Raw genomic sequence first — 19,753 nt, 5'->3', positions numbered from 1 at the left:
AGTAGCTGGGATTATAGGCACCCACCACCACGCCCAGCTAATTTTTTGTATTTTTAGTACAGACAAGGTTTCACCATGTTGGTCAGGTTGGTCTCGAACTCCTGACCTCAGATGATCCACCCTCCTTGACCTCCCAAAGTGTTGGGATTACAGGCGTGAGCCACTGTGCCTGGCCAAGTTTTGTATTTCTTGTAGAGACAGGGTTTCACCATGTTGCCCATACAGATCTTGAACTCCTGGGCTCAAGCAATCCACCCGCCCCAGCCTCCCAAAGTGCTAGCATTACAAGCATGAGCTGCCATGCCTGGCTGCATCTTTCAATCAATGGTATTAATCCTGTACAGATGAGAAGACTGATGCTCAGGGTGGTAGAAGTGGGACTGGGGCCAGGCGCGGTGGCTCAAGCCTGTAATCCCAGCACTTTGGGAGGCCGAGACGGGCGGATCACGAGGTCAGGAGATCGAGACCATCTGGCTAACACGGTGAAACCCCGTCTCTACTAAAAATACAAAAACTAGCCGGGCGAGGTGGCGGGCGCCTGTAGTCCCAGCTACTCGGGAGGCTGAGGCAGGAGAATGGTGTAAACCAGGAGGCGGAGCTTGCAGTGAGCTGAGATCCGGCCACTGCACTCCAGTCCAGGTGACAGAGCGAGACTCCGCCTCAAAAAAAAAAAAAAAAAAAAAGAAGTGGGATTGGAACCTGGATGAGACAGACTACCAAAAATGGCTACAGGTTCCTCCCCTCCCTGTACACACACACCTCTGCTATGTGGCTTTGGCACTTCTGGCAAGAGCTCTACTTTTTCAACCTCCACTGGCCTCAATCTGGACTGGCTTTACAACCTGCTTTAACCAACAGAAAGTGGTAAAAACAATGTTGTAGGAGTTCTGGGTGAGTCTAGGCCTCGGGGGACCTTGCATCTTCCACCTCTACCCGCTTGGGGGTGCCCTGGGGCTAGTCTAGCCTTCCAAAGGGTGAGAGGCCATGTGGAGCAGAGATGAGCCGTCCCAGGTGAGGGCCCAGACTGGCGCTGTCCAATATGGCCTCATGTGGCTATCTACATTTCAATTATTAAATAAGGCCGGGCACGGTGGCTCGTGCCTGTAATCCCAGCACTTTGGGAGGCCGGGGTGGGCGGATCACCTGAGGTCAGGAGTTCGAGACCAGCATGGCCAACATGTCAAAACCCCATCTCTAATTTAAAAAAATTACAAAAATTAGCCAGGTGTGGTGGCACGTGCCTGTAATCCCAGCTACTGGGGAGGCTGAGGCAGGAGAATCACTTGAACCCAGGAGGCAAAGGTTGCAGTGAGCTGAGATTACGCCACTGCACTCCAGCCTGGGCAACAGAGTAAGACTCCATCTCAAATAAATAAATCAATAAATTTAAATTCAACAAAATTTAACCCCAAAGTGTTGATATTACAGGCGTGAGCCATGGCATCCAGCCAGCAGCCACCTTTCAAGTGTTCACTAGCGCTGCCAGGCTAGTAGCTATTGTGTTGGACAGCAGAAACCTAGAACATTTCCATCGCCACAGAAGGTTCTGTTGGACAGTGCTGCAGAAGCAAGCAGTCGAGAGCCAGACACCGGGGTGAGGCCATCTAACTGCCTCCTGCCCCAGCTAAGTTACTAGGTGATGACAGCTCTTTCAGTGACCCCAAAGCAAGGTCAAAAAGAGAACTGCTCAGCTGCACTTAACCCCTAAATTGCTTACCCACAGAATGATGAATTCATGAAGTGGCTGCTTCAAGCCATTTTGGGGCAAGTAAGTTTGGGGGGGTTTGTTCTGCAGCAAAGCGCATCTGAAACACAAGGTCTGAGAGCCTCCCTGCCTTTCCTGGCCAGGAGTGTGGTGCTGCCCGGTCCTCCGGAAGCTCCCGGTCTTGGCCATTAGCCTGGCCACAGTGTCTCCATCCTTCAGAAACACACTGAAGTCCTAAACCCTCCCCAGTGCTTTGGGCACTCCAGGTACCCACTGTCTGGCAGAAGCCACACTGACTAGGGAGTGTCCACCATCAAGGCAGGACTGACATGATGACAACATGGGAGGTGGCCAGGGGAAGGTGCTCCAAGGGTGAGCAGCCGGGGGGGCCCAGAAGGGGCACCAAGGGCTGAGGAAAGCATGGGCAGGTATGGGCATGAGCCTCAGCATTTCCTGCCCATCAGGGAACTCTTGAGAGCCACCAATGGCCAACAGATAGAAAGATGGTGCTGTCCTGTGGGCGACTGCAGGCCCAGGGCCCACCTCCCACCTGGACAACTGCAACAGCCCTCCCTCGTCTCCCAGCTCCCTCAGGGCTGCCTGCAATCCTCTCCCACTCTGTAACCAGCAGCCAGAGAGCTTTGTAGAGCATGAGTCTCACCAGGTTCCCACCTGCTGAGATTCTGTTTTTTTGAGACAGAGTATCACTCTGTTGCCCAGGCTGGAGTGCGGTAGCATGATCTCAGCTCACTGCAACCTGTGCCTCCTGGGTCTCCTGGGTTCAAGCAATTCTCCTGTCTCAGCCTCCCGAGTCGCTGGGATTACAGGTATGCACCACCATGCCTGGCTAATTTTTTTTTTTTTTTTATATTGAGAGAGTCTCACTCTGTCTCCCAGGCTGGAGTGCAGTGGCATGGTCTCGGTTTATTGCAAACTCCACCTCCCAGGTTCAAGTGATTCTCATGCCTCAGCCTCCCAGGTAGCGGGGATTACAGGCGCCCAACACCATGCCTAGCTACATTTTTTTTTTTTTTTTTTTGAGGCGGAGTCTCGCTCTGTCACCCAGGCTGGAGTGCAGTGGCCGGATCTCAGCTCACTGCAAGCTCCGCCTCCTGGGTTTACGCCATTCTCCTGCCTCAGCCTCCCAAGTAGCTGGGACTACAGGCGCCCGCCACCTCGCCCGGCTAGTTTTTGTATTTTTAGTAGAGACGGGGTTTCACCATGTTAGCCAGGATGGTCTCGATCTCCTGACCTTGTGATCCGCCCGTCTCGGCCTCCCAAAGTGCTGGGATTACAGGCTTGAGCCACCACGCCCGGCTTTTTTTTTTTTTGAGACGTAGCCCAAGTTGGAGTGCAGTGGTGCGATCTTGGCTCACTGCAACCTCCACCTCAGGGCTCAAGCTATTCTTCTGCTTCAGCCTCCCAAGTAGCTGGGACTACAGGCACCCACCACCACATCCAGCTATTTTTTTTTGTATTTTTGGTAGAGATGGGGTTTCACCATGTTGCCCTGGGTGGTCTCGAACTCCTGAGCTCAGGCAATCCATCTGCCTTGGCCTCCCAAAATGCTGAAATTACAGGTGTGAGCCACCGTGCCCAGCCTAAATTTTTAATTTTTTTTGTATTTTTAGTGGAGATGGGATTTCACCATGTTGGCCAGGCTGGTCTCCAATTCCTGACCTCAAATGATCTGCCCACCTCGGCCTCCCAAAGTGCTGGGATGACAGGCGTGACCCACCGTGCCCGGCCAGCTAATTTTTGTATATTTAGTAGAGATGAGGTTTTGCCATGTTGGCCAGGCTGGTCTCAAACTCCTGACCTCAAGTGATCTGTCTGCTTGGCCTCCCAAAGTGCTGGGATTACAGGCATGAGCCACTGTGCCCAGCCTTGCTGAGATGCTTCTGTGGCTCCCTACTGCCCCGGGACAGTCCCGACTCCTACCCTGGCCTGCAAGGCCCTGGACTTCTGGCCCCTGCTGGCTTCTCTCCCACTTCAATGCCACTGCCTGCCCCTCTACTTGGCTCCAGCCTTGGGGGCCCCCTTTCATTCCTCGAGCACCCAAGCTCCTTCCTGCTTTAGTGGCTTTACAGTGTCTATTCCTGCAGCCTAGAGTGCCTCCCACCCCCATAAAGTCCTCCCTTTCATTGAGATCTCAGCTGAACCATCCCCTCCTCAGAGGAGCCTTCTACTCATCCCAAGCGTCCTCCTTTTTGCTTTCCGATCAGCTTGCTCTGTGGTTCATTTTTCTTCTTTTTATCTGTTTAACTCTAATCTCATGACAGATTATGTGGTCCATTCTTTACCTTTGGAATGCCTTGTCCTAGGCCAGCCACTCTCCTGCTCTAAAACTCCAAGAAGGCAAATGTCCTGTCAGAGTTCACCACCCGTATCCTGAGGCTTAGCGCAGTGCCTGGCACCTAATATTTGTTCTACTAAGGAACAATGTGTGTCCTCTCTGCCAGCCCCGTCTGCTCACCTCTACATGGGCAGGTCACTTTACCAACTGCCCGGCCAGGCTGTGTGCAGAGGTCAAATGACAGCCAACCGGGTCTCTCCAGAAGGAAACGGGAAGGGACCTGGGATCCGAAAGCTAGAGCAGGGGCGGGACACACCTGTTTTGTGCAGCTCAGGCAGGATGCGCAGGAAGATGGGGCGCGCATACAGGGGCAGTTCCTTCTCCAAGACCTGAGCAAAGCGCTCCAGGTCACAGTTGCCAGTGGGGCTGGCCACGGCAGCCATTCCGGCCCGGCCCTCGGTTCCTGGGGGTGGCAGGGTAGACACTGAGCAGCTGGTGGTGCCCCTGGATGACGCCTCCCCACCCACACCTCGCGTCTGCCTGCACATACCTGGCACCTTGACACCATACACGGCCACGTCAGCCATGTCCAGCAGGCGGCTAAGTGTGCCTTCCACCTCAGTGGTGGACACGTTCTCACCTTTCCAGCGGAACGTGTCCCCAGTGCGGTCTCGGAAGTACAGGTAGCCCAGCTCGTCCATCACCAGCACATCACCTAGGGAGGGGCTGGATGAGGCAGGGCTGGGCCTGGCCAGCTCTGAGTCCAGGGCTCAAGCCAGGGAGGCTTCGCTGGAGCCCAAGGATTTGTTTAACCACAAGAGCCAGGACTAGGGGAGTCCTGGGAAGGTGTCCTCTGGAGGTGGGAGAAGGTCCCCTCCTCCCCCAACCCTCAGGAAGGGGCTATGAAGGGCTGGGGACCCACCAGTAAGGTAGGCCTGGTCCCCCTTCTTGAAGACGTCCTTGGCAATCTTCTTGTTGTTGGCGCCCTTGTTGAGGTAGCCATCGAAGCGGCGCAGGGGGTCTTTCTGGATGATGCGGCCCACCAGCTGGCCCGGCTCACCTGGGGTGGGGAAGGCAGGTTCGGATCTGCCCTAGGCAGCCTCTCCCACCTGGCCCGTCACCAGGTATACCCTGCGTCTTTTTTTTTTTTTTTTGAAACGGAGTTTCGCTCTTGTTGACCAGGCTGGAGTGCAGTGGTGCAATCTTGGCTCACTGCAACCTCCACCTCCTGGGTTCAAGCGATTCTCCTGCCTCAGCCTCCCGAGAAGCTGAGACTACAGGTGCATGCCAACACGCCCAGCTAATTTTTAAAAAAAATTTTTTAGTAGAGATGGGTTTCATCCTGTTTGCCAGGCTGTTCTTGAACTCCTGACCTCAGGTGATCCGCCCACCTCAGCCTCCCAAAGTGCTGGGATTACAGGTGTGAGCCAACACTCCCAGCCTGTACTCTGCGTCTTGATCTGAGTCACGCTGCTTGCCACAGAAATGCCCCACCTCCCCCAGCCCAAGAGCTCATCTTGGCAGGTCGGACAAACTGAGCCAGTGATGTCTGTTCTTGAAACTGATGGGAAGATGAACATAGGTCAGGCTCCTTGAGGACAGCCTAACGAAGCCAGTGCCCCAAGCCCCTGCTCCATGCCGGGCCCCACTCAGAGTTTTATGTTCTTTACCAAACATAATCCTCAGGCCAGCCCCACGGGCGGGTGCGGCATGGGCACAGTTTGTAGGTAAGGGGACTTAGGCACAGAGAGGCTGAATACTCGCCCATGACACAGAGCTAAGGAGCCGAGTCAGAATAAATCTCAAGCAGCCTGGACTCAGGGTCATTTGGAATATGAAAATGAATGAATGAGGCTGGGCATGGTGGCTCACATCTGTAATACTAACATTTTGGGAGGCCAAGGTGGGTGGATCACTTGAGGTCAGGAGTTCGAGACCAACCTAGCCAACATGGTGAAACCCCATCTCTATTAAAAATAGAAAAACTAGCCAGGCATGGTGGCCGAGCCTGTAATTCCAGCTACTCAGGAGGATGCGACAAGAGAATTGCTTGAACCCAGGAGGCAGAGGTTAGAGTGAGCCGAGCTCACGCCACTGTACTCCAGCCTGGGCAACAGAGTGAGACTTCATCTCAAAAAAAAAAAAAAAAAGAAGAAGAACGAATGAATGAATGGACTGATGGACAGATAGAATGGTGAATGAATGAATGGATGGATACATAAAGAAATGAGTAACTTGTAGCTCTAGGAGCAGAGCTAACTGATGGCCACTGGTCAGAAAAGGGCTTCCCATCCACACACACCTGGATTCCTTCCTTTGCAGACCAGTCCCTCCCTCTCTGAACCCCAAGTGGCAGACCTGGCTGGCAGGGAATGCAGACGCCATCGGGCCCCCGGATCAGCTCCATGGTGTCCTCGTTGACACGTACCAACCGGATGGGGTACACGAAGGACAGGATGCGGCTGTTGAAGCCACAGGCCCCCACCTGCGAAGGCCAAGACTTGGGCCTGGGCTCTCTCACCATGGGCCCAAAACTGGACAATGAGGGGGAGGTGGGACTCCAGCACCCACAATCTCACGCTGGAACTCTGCCCTCCCCTCTGCGTCCAGTGCCTTCCGTGGGCCATCCCTGCAGCGGCCTCGCCCGTCCCCAACCTGGCCGCACCTGGCTGTCGAAGTTGCCCAGGCTACAGTTGCACTCCGTGGCCCCGTAGAACTCAGCCACCTGGGGTATGTGAAAGCGGCTGGAAAAGTTGGTCCAGATGGACTGCCGGAGGCCGTTGCCTAGTGCCATGCGAACCTGGTGCTGGTTTTCTGCCTCCCGCGGTGGCTGGTTCAGGAGGTAGCGGCACAGTTCACCAATGTACTGCACAATCTGGGGGTGAACTTGGTGTGATTCGAGGCTCCAGAGGCTGCCCTCACTACACTAGGATTCTCCTGATCCCTCAAGTTCCTACTCTCCCCAGGGGCTGGCCATGCCATCCTTTCACTCTCCAGGTCTCAGTCTCCCCATCTGAACAATGGGGACTTTGCCACAAATGAGCCCTTTGGAATGACTGGCCACCTCAGCTATAAAATAGATGCCCCGAAGTGTAGTTGGGAAGAGGGTAACAAGGGGAAAAGGACAGTTCACCCCTTCCACTCTCGCTCACCGTGCACTTATACTTGATACAATCATCCCAGAACCGGGAGGCTGAGAACTTCTTCCGAATCACCACCGTCATGCCATGCAGCAGGCACTGCCCGATTCCCACGATGTTTCCTGGAGGCAGAGGGATGGCCCCTGAGGGTCAGGGAGATGAAGACCCTCCCCAAACCAGTGATACTGCCATCCAGCCAGGCAGGCCTGCGCTGCCCTGCAGGCTTCTGCACCTCACATCTGCCTGCCTTGGGTGACCTCCTCCAAGAAGCCTCCCTGGCTTCCATCACCAGGCTCTTCCCTGGTGCTGCACTCTTGCTCCCTGCCCCTCTCCTACACTCACATATACACCCGACTGTAAGCACATGGAGGGCAGGAGCTATATTTATTCAAGTTGTCTTCGTGTAAGCCCCTACAAACAGCAGCAATGCCATGCTTATCTGTGGAAACAAACTGAAATGAGACAGGCCCAGATGCTCCGTGGGACACTGCCACACACACTGTGAGGCTGGTATGCTCATCCTTTTTTCAATTTAAAACAACTTTTTTCTTTTTTTTTTTTTTTTGAGACAGTCTCACTCTGTTGCCCAGGCTGGAGTGCAGTGACGCCATCTCGGCTCACTGCAAGCTCTGCCTCCCGGATTCACGTCATTCTCCTGCCTCATCCTCCCAAGTAGCTGGGACTACAGGTGCCTGCCACCACGCCCGGCTATTTTTTTTTTTTCTTTTGTATTTTTAGTAGAGATGGGGTTTCACTGTGTTAGCTAGGATGGTCTCGATCTCCTAACCTCGTAATCCGCCCGCCTCGGCCTCCCAAAGTGCTGGGATTACAGGCGTCAGCCACTGTGCCCGGCCTAAAACAAAATTTTTCTAGAGACAGGTCTCACCATGTTGCCCAGGCTGGCCTTAAACTCCCAGGCTCAAGTGATTCTGTCTCAGCCTCCCCAGTAGCTGAGACCATAGGCATGTGCACCACGCCTGGCTAATCCTGTTTATTTTTATTTTTAAATTAAATTAAGTGTATTTATTTATTTTGAGACGGAGTCTTGCCCTGTCACCCAGGCTGGTGTGCAATGGCGTGATCTAGGCTCATTGCAACCTGTGCCTCCTGGGTTCAAACCATTCTCCTGCCGCAGCCTCCCGAGTAGCTGGGATTACAGGCACCTGCCACCAAGCCCAGCTGTTTTTTGTACTTTTAGTAGAGAAGGGGTTTTGCCACGTTGACCAGGCTGGTCTCGAACTCCTGACCTCGTGATAGGCTTGCTTCGGCCTCCCAAAGTGCTGGGATTACAGGTGTGAGCCACTGCGCCTGGCCTATTTTTATTTTTTTTGAGACACTGTCTCACTCTGTTGCCCAGGCTGGAGTGCAGTGGCGTGATCTCAGCTCACTGCAACCTCTGCCTCCCAGGTTCAAGCAATTCTCATGCCTCAGCTTCCCAGGTAGCTGGCTCAAGTGATCCACCTGCCTTGGCCTCCCAAAGTGCTGGGATTACAGGTGTGAGTCACCACACCTGGTCCAAAGCTGTGTGTTTCTACTGCAGCACACTGTCTGACAGGGGTGGGGTTCCTGGAGACCTGGCAGGTGCTGGAGGCTGAGTGACAGCCCTAGAGTTACCTGCTGAGTGGTAGAGGGGGAGGCAGTCATAGATGATGTCATTGGGCCGCATGCGGAATCCATAGTACACCAGGGCAGCCATGCGGTAATACCTGGGAGGGCACAGGGCCGAGGGCTGAGTGGGCCCTGAAAAGGCAAGAGGAGGCTCCCCAGCCCTGCCTGTGCCTACCCCACCCTGGGCACCTGCCCCTTACCTGCTGTGCACCACGATGGCGGCCTTGGGCAGCCCTGTGGTGCCCGATGTGTAGATGTAGAACAGTTTATCTAAAGAAAACAGATGCGAGTGGCTGTTGGGGGCAGCTCAGGGCTGGGCACAGGGTCACACAGGCGGACACCTGGAGGTGTACACCCTTCAACACCTGTTCCCATCACACCCTTGCCAGGAAGCCTGTTCTGATGACCTCAGATACCACTCAGCTCCAACACCAGCATCCATTCCAACAAATATTTCCTGGGCCCTTGCTCTGTGCTAGGCCCTGCGGGGAGAGAGACATCAGTGAGCAAGATGGGCATGGGCCTGGCCCTCTTGGCAGTCACAGCTCAGTGGAACAGTCAGATGAGGACACAGGCAATTCCAATACTAAGCAGCAAGTGCCAAGGGAGGCCACAGGACCTGTCGAAACCCAGTAGCCACATTCAGCCCAAGCTTGCAGGAGGGAGGTGGTGCCAGGTAGGCTTCCCGATAAAGGTGACACCTGCCCCAAGTCATAGAGGACAGGGAGGTTAGCTGCAGGAAGTAGGGTGTTGAGGTAGCTTCCGCACTGCTGAGCATTGATCTGCCCCACTCTGCAGCCCTCGACAGGGACTGCCACGCTAGAGTTTCTATGCGAGGCTTGGCCCTACCAGACTTGAGGTTCCCTGGAGGTCAGGACCTCCACAGGAAGACTCCACATGTTTAGAACGCCTGCCAAGACACCTCACGCTCTCTGGCTGCCTGCTGTTTGCCAGCCCTAGGCACTATGAGGGCACCGGGGCAACCCAGCCAGAGTCCCTGCCCTGAAGTAGCTGACAAATGCACCTGAGAGACCAGATTCACATACAAGAGAGAAGTTAAACAGTGCTGATGACAATGACCAGTTACTGAGCCCCTCCTGCCATACCCTAGCTTCAGGACTGGCCCCACTGTATTTTTTTCATCCCTCAAAGCTACCCATAGAGTAGGTTCTGTTACTGTCCCCAGTTTTATGGCTGTGGGAACTGAGGCTCCAAGGGCAGGGCAAGTGTCAGGGTTCACACAAAGGAAGCAGTAGAGCCAGGATATAAACTCGGATCTGACTCAACAGCCCAAGCTCTGAGCCACCAGGCAATGTGGCTTCACAGAAAAGGGAATGAGAAGAGCAGAAGAACCAGGTAGGCTACAGTATAAAAGGAGAGGGGTGAGAGGCTCAGGGAGGCTGCCTGGAGGCGGGGTCAGGGAGGCAGCACAGCCCTGGGAGAGGATCACAGCTGGAGATCCCAAGGTGTCCTGCACTGAAGAGGCACTTGATGAATATTCAAAGGGTCTTGCTCCTCACCCACCCTCCCACCCAACCCCAACAAAGCCCAGACCAGGCAGGTTCCTGGAGCCCACAGGATTCTACATTAGTCATCAATGAAAGCTTGTTCAGCAAATCAGACTGGACTTTGTGAGCTCCTGTGTGCTCAGCCCTATATCTGGCACCGTGACACACATCAGCTCATGCCACCTTCCCAGTAACCCTGGAGGAGCCCAGGTTTACTGTCACCATTTTCCACATGGAAAAAGGAGGTGATGTGACATGTTCCAGGCACACGGCCAGTTTCCAGAAAAGCCTCCTTCTGGCACTGAGGCCAGTGCTTTGTCCAGGGCCCGTGAAAGCGCCCCTCTGTGGGGTGGGGACGGAGCCCACCTGTGAAGCCCTTGTCAGGGCAACTGGGCAGATGCTTGGGAGCATCTTTCAGCAGAGGGTCCAGGTGTTCTGTGCTTGTAGGCACCGCATTGGGCTCCCAGGAGCCAGAGCAGAAGAGGCTGAGCGAGGGGTCCAGGCTGGCATGGATCTCACAGATGGCTGTGGAGAGACAGGGCAGTCAGCAGGCCAGAAAATCCCATGTTGCCAAGGACCTCTGCTCCCAGCAGGGCTGGCCATGTTGCTGAGGAGACTGGCTGGGCAGAAGGAGAGGCAGTGAAGCAACTGGGCCTTCAGTGCTGACAGGGGCACCCGCAACGGTTCTATTAGCCACGGGTTAACCACAGAGTAGGCCCGCTTTACCTGCATTCCCTGGTCTCACAGCCCTGGGAAGGAGGGACCAATGACTGCCCCTCTTACAGATGAGAAGATTGAGGCTCTGAGAATGAGAGGACCTGCTCACAGGTAGAATGTGCTGGACCTGGCATGCAATGCCAGCTCTACCTCACACCAAGGTCTGGGCTCCCACCCACTGTCCCGCACTACTTACCCTGTGGGGCACCAGATAGAAGGGAGGAGTGCGGGTCAGAGGCCAGTGGCCGTCCATCCCCTTCCGAGAGTGGGAACCTTCTCTCAGGCTCCCGCATGTGCTGCACAGACATCACATAACCACCCGCCCAGGCATGGAGCAGCGCTGGTCAGCCTGGCCCCACCTCCCTGGCTTCCTCTTGATTTGCCCAACCCTCTCCTCTTCCCTGGCTGCCTTCTTCCCTCTCTCCTCTTTCAGCACCATTTTTTCTTTTCTTTCTTTTTTTTTTTGCTTTTTAAAATAGAGACGGGCTCACTATGTTGTCTAGGCAGGTCTTGAACTCCTGGGCTCAAGAGATTCTCCTGCCTTGGTCTCCCAAAGTGCTAGGATTACAGGCATGAGCCACTGTGCCTGGCCCCCTTTCGGCATCTTTTTTTTTTTTTTAAGACAGAGTTTCGGCCGGGCGCGGTGGCTCACGCCTGTAATCCCAGCACTTTGGGAGGCCGAGGCGGGCAGATCATGAGGTCAGGAGATCGAGACCATCCTGGTTAACACGGTGAAACCCCATCTCTACTAAAAATACAAAAAATTTGCTGGGTGTGGTGATGGGCGCCTGTAGTCCCAGCTACTCGGGAAGCTCAGGCAGGAGAATGGCGTGAACCCGGGAGGCAGAGCTTGCAGTGAACCGAGATCGCGCCTCTGCACTCCAGCCCGGGCAACAGAGCGAGACTCCGTGTCAAAAAAAAAAAAAAAAAAAACGGAGTTTCACTCTGTCGCCCAGGCTGGAGTGCAGTGGCATGATCTCGGCTCATTTGGTTCAAGTGATTCTTGTGCCTCAGCTTCCTGAGTAGCTGAGATTACAGGCGTGCACCACCACACCTGGCTAATTTTTGTATTTTTAGTAAAAACAGGGTTTCACCATGTTGGCCAGTCTGGTCTTGAACTCTCAAGCTCAAGTGACCTGCCCTCCTCGGCCTCCAAAAGTGCTGGGATTACAGGCGTGAGCCACCGTGCCTGGCCCCCTTTCAGCATCCTAATGACTTCCCCATTCATTATCCCACAAACACAACAGTGTGGGGAAGAAAAACAGAGCACTGTGGTCAAGCTGAAGATCAAACCCCAGTTCTGCCACTTACCAACTGTGTGACCTTGGGTGAGCTCCTCACAAACCCTTCTGAACCCCAGGCTCATAATCCATAAAACCAAGATCCCTACCTTCCCTGGTCTTTATGGCGATTAGAGCTGCTCTTGGAAAGCAGCAGCGTCAGCACTTTGCAGGTGCCCATTGTGGCAGCAAATAAAATGCAGGCTCTGTGAGGACAGTGGGGAATTAATTTTGTTCCCATTATACAGATGAGCTAGATATGGCCTAATTAGTCACAAGGATGATTACCATTGTACTGAGGGGCCACTTCGCATCAGCCATGTTGCTAGTGCTTCAGGTGAAGTATCTTTTTTTTTGAGACGTAACCTCTCTCTGTCACCCAGGCTGGAATGCAGTGACGTGATCCTGGCTCACTGCAACCTCTGTCTCCTGGGTTCAAGCGATTCTCCTACTTCAGTCTCCCGAGTAGCTGGGACTACAGGTGCGCACCTCCATGCTCGGCTAGTTTTTTTTTGCATTTTTATTAGAGACCGGGTTTCACCATGTTGGTCAGGCTGGTCTCGAACTCCTGATCTCAAATCTGCCCACCTCGGCCTCTCAAAGTGCTGGGATTTACAGGCATGAGCCACCGCACCCAGCGTTTTTTTTTTTTTTTTTTTTTGAGACAGGGTCTCACTCTGTCTGCCAGGCTAGAGTGAAGTGGCACAATCGCCACTGACTGCAGCCTCGACCTTAGTCTTAAGTGATCCTCCTGCCTCAGCCACTGAGTAGCTGGGACTACAGGTCCATGTCACCATGCCTAGCTAATTTTTAAAAAACTTTTTTAGTAGGCCAGGAGGATTAATGTCTATAATCCCAGCACTTTGAGAGGCAGAGGTAGGTGGATTGCTTGAACTTAAGAGTCTGAGACCAGCCTGGGCAACATGACAAAACTGAGTATCTACAAAAAATGCAAAATTTAGCCAGGTATGGTGGTGCATGTCTGTAGTCCCAGCTACTCACGAGGCTGAGGTGGATGGATTGCTTGAGCCTGAGAGGTCAAGGCTGCTGTGAGCTGTGATTGCACCACTGCACTCCAGCCTGGGTGACAGAGCAAGACCCTGTCTCAAAAAAAAGTTTCTTAGTAGAGACAGGATCTTACTATGTTGCCTAGGCTGGTCTCAAACTCCTAGGCTCAAGGGATCCTCTTGCCTTGGCCTCCCAATGTGCTGGGATTACAGGTGTGAGCCATTACGCCCAGCCTGAAGTACCTTTTTGAAAACAGTATGAAGTAGGAACTACGGATGAGGAAACTGAGGCTCAGAGAAATCAGTCCCTTTCCCAGGATCTACAGTTTACTCGTGGCACTGCCTAAGCTGTCTGACCCCACTCTGTGCCCTTAACCACTGACCCACACAGCCTCGGCAGGGCTGGAAGGGAGCCGTGGTCAGTGTAAGATCCCATGGAGTTCCTGCTTGTCCCTCACCCCCTTGGGGCTCACCTGAGGCCATTTCGCTGCCAAAGACAAGGGCCCGTGCACGTGAGGTGGTGAGGCAGTGGAGCAGGGCATCCCGCCGTAGGTTGGTGTTGATGAGGGCCGCCTCCACACCGAGCTTGGCCATGCCCAGCCATAGGCCCACGAACTCATTGCGGTTCTCCATGAAGATGGCAGCCACATCGCCTGAGGCCAGGCCCCGGGCCTGCAGGAAGTTCGCTACGCTGCTCGAGTACTCATCCAGCTGGCGGAAGGTCCAGTGGGTATCTGTGCCCTCGAAGATCAGGGCCGTCTTGTCGGGGTGGCGCCGAACGGTAGAGGCAAACAAAATGGGCACCGTCCGCCGCTCCCGCAGGCACTGTCGCACCTTCGCCTTCACCTTCAGGAGCACCAAGCCGCCACTGTGTGTGAGCAAGAGAGGGCGTTGTGCCTGCCATGGTTGGGAGTGAGGGGTCCTGACACCCTACCCCAGGCTGCTGCTTCGCCAGCCTATGCTTCATGAGCCAGATGCCCTACAACACTTCTATCTCCTGGCTTCTGCTGGGAACATGCACCATCTTACTGATGCTGCTCAGTAACACTGAGAGTTCGTGTGATTCCTGTCTTCCCTTACACAGAAGGAAATCGAGGCTCGTGGTGCCGTGGCCTGCTCAGAGCTTCATGGATGGAGGGTGGCTGAGCTGAGATTTGAACTCCAGGCCTCTCTGGCTCCAGAGTTCAACTCCTACCCTCTCAGCCCGCTGCTCCAGCAGAAACCTCCTAGGTCTCCAGAGCTTCCTGTAAAAGTCCAAACTCCTTGTTTGGGGCCTCCCACAGTCCAGCTGCTCCCCCCACCCACCATGACCACAGTAAATAAAGAATGAGTTTACTGGTCTGTCCAGTCTTTCTCCCTGTGTGCCTAGCTGGGATAGGCTTCTGTCTTATACAACACTCTGTCCCCTGGGTCCTGTGCCAGGCAGAGTAGATAGATGTTCAATAACTTTGTGGAATCACTTGGCAACATCCCACTCCTGCCACCTTTTTCTTTTTTTTTTTTTGAGATAAGAGTCTTGCTCTGCCCCAGGCTGGAGTGCAGTGGTGCAATCTCGGCTCACTGCAACCTCCGCCTCCTGGGTTCACGCCATTCTCCTGCCTCAGCCTCCCCAGTAGCTGGGACTATAGGCGCCCGCCACTACACCTGGCTAATTTTTTGTATTCTTTAGTAGAGACAGGGTTTCACTGTGTTAGCCAGGATGGTCTCGATCTCCTGACCTCGTAATCCACCCGCCTCGGCCTCCTAAAGTGCTGGGATTACAGGCGTGAGCCACTGTGCCCGGCCTTTTTTTTTTTTTTTGAGATGGGATCACACTCTGTCACCCAGGTTGGAGTGCAGTGATGCTATGTCAGCTCACTGCAACCTCCGCTTCCCAGGCTCAGATGATGCTCCCAATCTCAGCCTCCCAAGTAGCTGGAACCACAGGTGCACACCACCGTGCCTGGCTAATTTTTTTGTATTTTGGTAGGGACGGGGTTTTGCCGTGTTGCCCAGGTTGGTCTCGAACTCCTGAGGTCAAGTGATCCACTCACTTCGACCTCCCAAAGTGCTAGGATTACAGGTGTGAGCCACTGCGCCCAGCCCTGGGCTCCATGGCTTTGTTGCTGATGTTGTGCCTTCTGGTTGGGACTCATCTCCTTCCACCACCACTAAGGCACCTCTCAAGTACAGCCACTTTTTCTCCAGGAGGCCTTCTCTGATTCCTGGCTGGAGGCTGTCTCTCCTTGCTCCATGCTCCCACAGTTACCACCCTTCCTGGTGTACCGCTCTGTGCCTTCTTTTGTAATCAACCCAGATTGACAAATGCTGAGCTGCCTGTGCTGGGTGTGGGTCACTGAACTGGGTGCTGGGACACAGTAGTGAGCAACGCTGCACCAGAGTCTCTGCACCAGGGTCTCTGCACCAGGGTCTCTGCCCACATGGGACTGCCAGTTTACAGATGTGCTGTGTCCCTTTCTTTCTCCTGACCAATCTGAGCTTGGCAGATGGGGTCTGCCTTATTCCTCTCTGGACCCCAAAACTAGCCTGACACCTAGTAGAGAACAAGCAGGAATAAGTATTTCTGGTACAGGATGTCCCTTGGAGCATATCTGGCTTTCTTTGGGGAGCAGGTCATCCCAGACATCTGAGTAGGGGCCCTGCTCTAGAACTCAGTGCCCCCTGTGCCATCTTGCACCCCTGCCAACCTGAGGGCAGGGCCTTTCCCCAAGGTTCCTCTTTACCCTTTCACAAACTTACAGAGTTCTCAGGACCTCTTGCAGATGTCTCAACACACTTGGTGTTCAATGTATGTCCTAGGCCAAGCCTGCCCAAGGCCTAGGAGCCTCAAGTTAGGGAGATTCCCTGGGAAAAGACTTTGACCTTGGAGATGGAGGTACCAGGTACCATTGCCAAGGGAAGGGTGTGGAGCAGAGGTTGCTGTTCTGGAACTCAGCTCAGCTGCCCTGTGCTGGTAGAGACCATGAGGTCTGGCCTGGGGAGACTTGGGGGACCAGAAGCTCACTGTAGTGTGAGAGACCCCAGGAAAGGCTGGCCTAGGTACTCACAAAATATCGCGCCTGATGGTTTTGATGAAGACCCGGATGAAGCGCCAGCCTCCAGATCCCAAGTAGAGGAACAGCAGGGAGAATCCCACCTGGGTCCAGGGCAGTTTCAGCACCAGCTTGGAGAACAGCAGCACCCCCACTAGAGAGGCTCCAAGCAGCATTGTGGCCTGCAGACACAGAGCAGTTAGCGGACCCAAACACCCACCCTCCAGGTCTCCTACCTCCCAGCCCAGACAGCCAGGCCACTGTGATCCCAAGGGGACAGCCTGTGGTAAGGCTTAGCCATACTGAGTTGGGTGACTGACCACAGGGGTCCCTTTCCAGGCATGGCCTGGTGGGGGCAGGCTAGGGGCTTGGCACTTGAAATGAGGAATTCCAAGTGTGAGAAGCAGGAGGCTGGTTCTCGTCTCATAGTCCCATCTCTGCCTACCATTCTCCAAGTGACCTTGGGCAAGACCCTTTCACATTTTATTTTTTTATTTATTTTTTTTTTTGAGACGGAGTCTCGCTCTGTCGCCCGGGCTGGAGTGCAGTGGCCGGATCTCAGCTCACTGCAAGCTCCGCCTCCCGGGTTTACGCCATTCTCCTGCCTCAGCCTCCGGAGTAGCTGGGACTACAGGCGCCCGCCACCTCGCCCGCTAGTTTTTTGTATTTTTTAGTAGAGACGGGGTTTCACCGTGTTAGCCAGGATGGTCTCGATCTCCTGACCTCGTGATCCGCCCGTCTCGGCCTCCCAAAGTGCTGGGATTACAGGCTTGAGCCACCGCGCCCGGCCCCTTTCACATTTTAGACTTTAGTCTCTGCCCTCTGTGCGATGGGTATAGGGAGACAGTTCTAAGAGGCTTTTCTAGCCAAAACAGGACAGTTCACTCTTGGGACATCCAAGGTCTCTAAACCAGATGGCCTGGGGGTGGGTATCGACTAAGAGCCTCTGGCTCGTCAGCAGTGGTGGCTCATACCTGTAATCCCAGCACTTTGGGAGGCCAGAGCAGGTGGATCACGAGGTCAGGAGTTCAAGACCACCCTGACCAAGATGGCGAAACCCCATCTCTACTAAGAATACAAAAATTGGCCAGGCTTGGTGGTACACACCTGTAATCCCAGCTACTCAGGAGGCCGAGGCAGAAGAATTGCTTGAACCCGGGAGGCGGAGATTGCACTGGGGCGAGATTGTGCCACTGCACTCCAGCCTGGGAGACAGAGCGAGACTCCGTCTCAAAAAAAAAAAAAAAAAAGTATCTGGCTCGACTCCCCAACCAGAGACCCAGGGAGGGTCTGTGGATGACCAGGCCAAGTCAAAGGGGCAGCTCCCTGGAAAAGATACCCTGCTGGGTCCCTGCCCACAGGCTCAGGCATCGCAGTGCGTCTGCTGGTCGATAGAGGGCGACCCAGAAAACGAGTTAGAGCCTGGAGGTGCTTGAGAGGTGACCGCCCAGGGGCAAAGCTGATTGAGGGAGGCGAGGAGGACCTTGAAGATACCACCCCACAACACAGAGACACACACAGACACTCGGATGAACTTTAGGGTCTGGGACTTAGGGGAAGGCGAACGACTTACTGTGTTTCAGGGGCTGGGCTAAGCTAGGACTCTTGGATTCTATTCCTGGAGCTTTGAGGACTTGCTCAAGGGGACATCTGATGGGGCTGTTTTTCTCCGGGTTTTCCTGTTCTTGGGAGTAGATGAAGGTCACAAATGTGAAATGGCCTGAGAGCCTCCAAGCCAGGATAAGGGAATGGTCTGGACCACAAGAAGCCCTGGGACACCATCTCCCCCGCCCCCTCGCGAAAAGCAAAAGCCGGGGGCGGGGGAACTGAAGCAGAGTCCTCAACCCCAACTCCAGGGTCCAGGATCCTCAGATCTCTGGCCTCCCACAGACCGCCACAGCACAGGGACAGGAACCTGTCCTGGAAGGATGGCGGATAGGGCAAGAAGAGGCCAGAAGAGGGTGACCAGTTCCCTCGGGCCCCTGTCCCGGGTCACGCGTACCGCCCTCGCCCCTAGACAGCAACGTAACAGTGCGTCTGTCCGGGAAACAACGCCGCAGGGCGCGCCCCCCACCTGGGGTCCGCACCGCCACCTCGCCCGACTCGGCCCGGCACATTTCCCCACCCGGGAACCCACCGGCCCGGTCTGTGCTCACCCGGCGTCGGCTCCGCCGCGCGACGCCCCGTCCAGATGCGGCCCGGTTGCAGCAGAGTAGGGAGCGCGAGGGGCATTAGCCGCCCCTGGGCGCACGAAGCCGGGTCTCAGCAGGACTTAGCCGGCTCTGCGCCCTGCATGGCCCGGCCGCCCCGCCAGCCGCCAGGCCCCGCCCGCCGCGCTCCTCCCCCGCCCGCCTTCCGCAACCCAAACCGGCTGTGCCGGGCCGCAGAACCGCCTGCCGCACCTTCCCCGCGGCCGGCAAGCCACAGAGCCGGCGGCGCAGCGCAGCCCCAGCGCGCCCGGCGCCGCCCGGCCCCAGCCCGCCCTGCGCGCGCAACTGCTTTGGGTGGCGCCGCCGCGCGGCGAGCTGGGAGTTGTAGTCCACGCCGCCCCACCCCATCCGGCCGAGGAGACCCCCGAGTCGACCTCCGAGTCCGCGAGGAGACAGGCGGACTTCACCCCGGCCCTTCCTGCCTGCCGACCCCGGCCCTTACCCACTGATGTCCCCAGCGCCCGGATGTAGGAAGAGCACCCCAATCCACACCACAGCCGAAAACCCGAAGCACGCGCTCGGGCCCCGGCCGAGTTCAGCAAACACCCAGCACCAAACCTAGAAGCTCGCTAAGAGGGCGATTTCAGGCAGAGGTGAGCGGGGCGGCTGCACTCCACAGCCGGCTCTGTGGCGCAATGGATAGCGCATTGGACTTCTAGCTTGAGCTTTGTGTGGTCATTCAAAGGTTGTGGGTTCGAGTCCCATCAGAGTTGAATTTTGATGGCTCCTACTCCCTGACTTCCACCTGCGTGTTTTGAGGACTCCAGGACCTATCTAATAAATAAAGTTCTTAAAGAAAATCATAAATCACACCCAACTTTGCTGCGACACAGCCATAAACCTGGTGTCTGGGTGACTAAGGGGAATCCTTTCTCATACCATGGTGTCTTGTGAGCAGCCTGGCACACCTGTTGGCACAAAGGACACAGATTTGGAGGCCCTTAGTTAACTTCACCATCTATGATCTCTGGTCCCTGCAGTAAATCAGTTAACCTATAAACCTATGCCCTTATTTGTCATGCCACCTGCAGAGCCATAGGCCAGTGGCCAGATTCTTGGCCCTGTTGGGACTCTTGGCCTCTGAAAAATTGGTGTCTTGTTAATTAACCATGTCGGGCATCTACAGTTGCCACTTGGAATAGATCCCTCGGAGGCTGAGGCAGGAGAATTGCTTGAACCTGGGAGGCGGAGGTTGCAGTAAGCCGAGATTGTGCCACGCACTCCAGCCTGAGTGACAGAGCAAGTCTCCG

At 55.0% G+C, this 19,753-nt stretch overlaps 1 protein-coding gene, 1 long non-coding RNA gene and 1 other non-coding gene across 6 annotated transcripts in view; 2 read left to right on the top strand and 1 right to left on the bottom strand.

Moving 5' to 3' along the window:
• LOC117072399 overlaps positions 1 to 6,403 on the top strand; it is an 18,650-nt gene extending 12,247 nt beyond the window's left edge. Inside the window, exon 3 of the long non-coding RNA XR_004432784.1 lies at positions 6,324 to 6,403. This is a non-coding gene — a long non-coding RNA (uncharacterized LOC117072399). The remainder of the gene's footprint in view (positions 1 to 6,323) is intronic.
• The window catches only part of SLC27A4 (solute carrier family 27 member 4), a 21,480-nt gene extending 1,727 nt beyond the window's left edge, over positions 1 to 19,753 (bottom strand). Inside the window, exons 1-14 of one of the 4 annotated variants that reach the window (XM_033192513.1) lie at positions 18,946 to 19,753; positions 18,450 to 18,534; positions 17,867 to 17,977; positions 16,309 to 16,475; positions 13,735 to 14,129; positions 10,624 to 10,782; positions 8,950 to 9,019; positions 8,756 to 8,847; positions 7,154 to 7,263; positions 6,667 to 6,876; positions 6,360 to 6,486; positions 4,924 to 5,061; positions 4,552 to 4,716; positions 4,318 to 4,464 (exon numbers count right to left, since the gene is read on the bottom strand). In XM_033192513.1, coding sequence (XP_033048404.1) covers positions 4,318 to 4,464; positions 4,552 to 4,716; positions 4,924 to 5,061; positions 6,360 to 6,486; positions 6,667 to 6,876; positions 7,154 to 7,263; positions 8,756 to 8,847; positions 8,950 to 9,019; positions 10,624 to 10,782; positions 13,735 to 14,129; positions 16,309 to 16,469 — 1,774 coding nt within the window. In that variant the 5' untranslated portion in view covers positions 16,470 to 16,475; positions 17,867 to 17,977; positions 18,450 to 18,534; positions 18,946 to 19,753. Of the gene's footprint in view, positions 1 to 4,317; positions 4,465 to 4,551; positions 4,717 to 4,923; positions 5,062 to 6,359; positions 6,487 to 6,666; positions 6,877 to 7,153; positions 7,264 to 8,755; positions 8,848 to 8,949; positions 9,020 to 10,623; positions 10,783 to 13,734; positions 14,130 to 16,308; positions 16,476 to 17,400; positions 17,418 to 17,866; positions 17,978 to 18,430; positions 18,836 to 18,945 lie in introns of those variants that run through there. The other 3 variants (XM_033192503.1, XM_033192494.1, XM_033192521.1) reach the window with 3 other exon arrangements.
• Positions 19,125 to 19,216, top strand: TRNAR-UCU. Its single transcript is given in 2 exon segments — positions 19,125 to 19,161; positions 19,181 to 19,216. It is a non-coding gene; the product is annotated as a tRNA-Arg (tRNA).

This window comes from Trachypithecus francoisi, unplaced genomic scaffold (assembly GCF_009764315.1).
Source record: "Trachypithecus francoisi isolate TF-2019V2 unplaced genomic scaffold, Tfra_2.0 Contig01585, whole genome shotgun sequence".
Classification (NCBI taxonomy): Eukaryota; Metazoa; Chordata; class Mammalia; order Primates; family Cercopithecidae; genus Trachypithecus; species Trachypithecus francoisi.
This window is presented reverse-complemented; position numbering and strand designations above follow the sequence as displayed.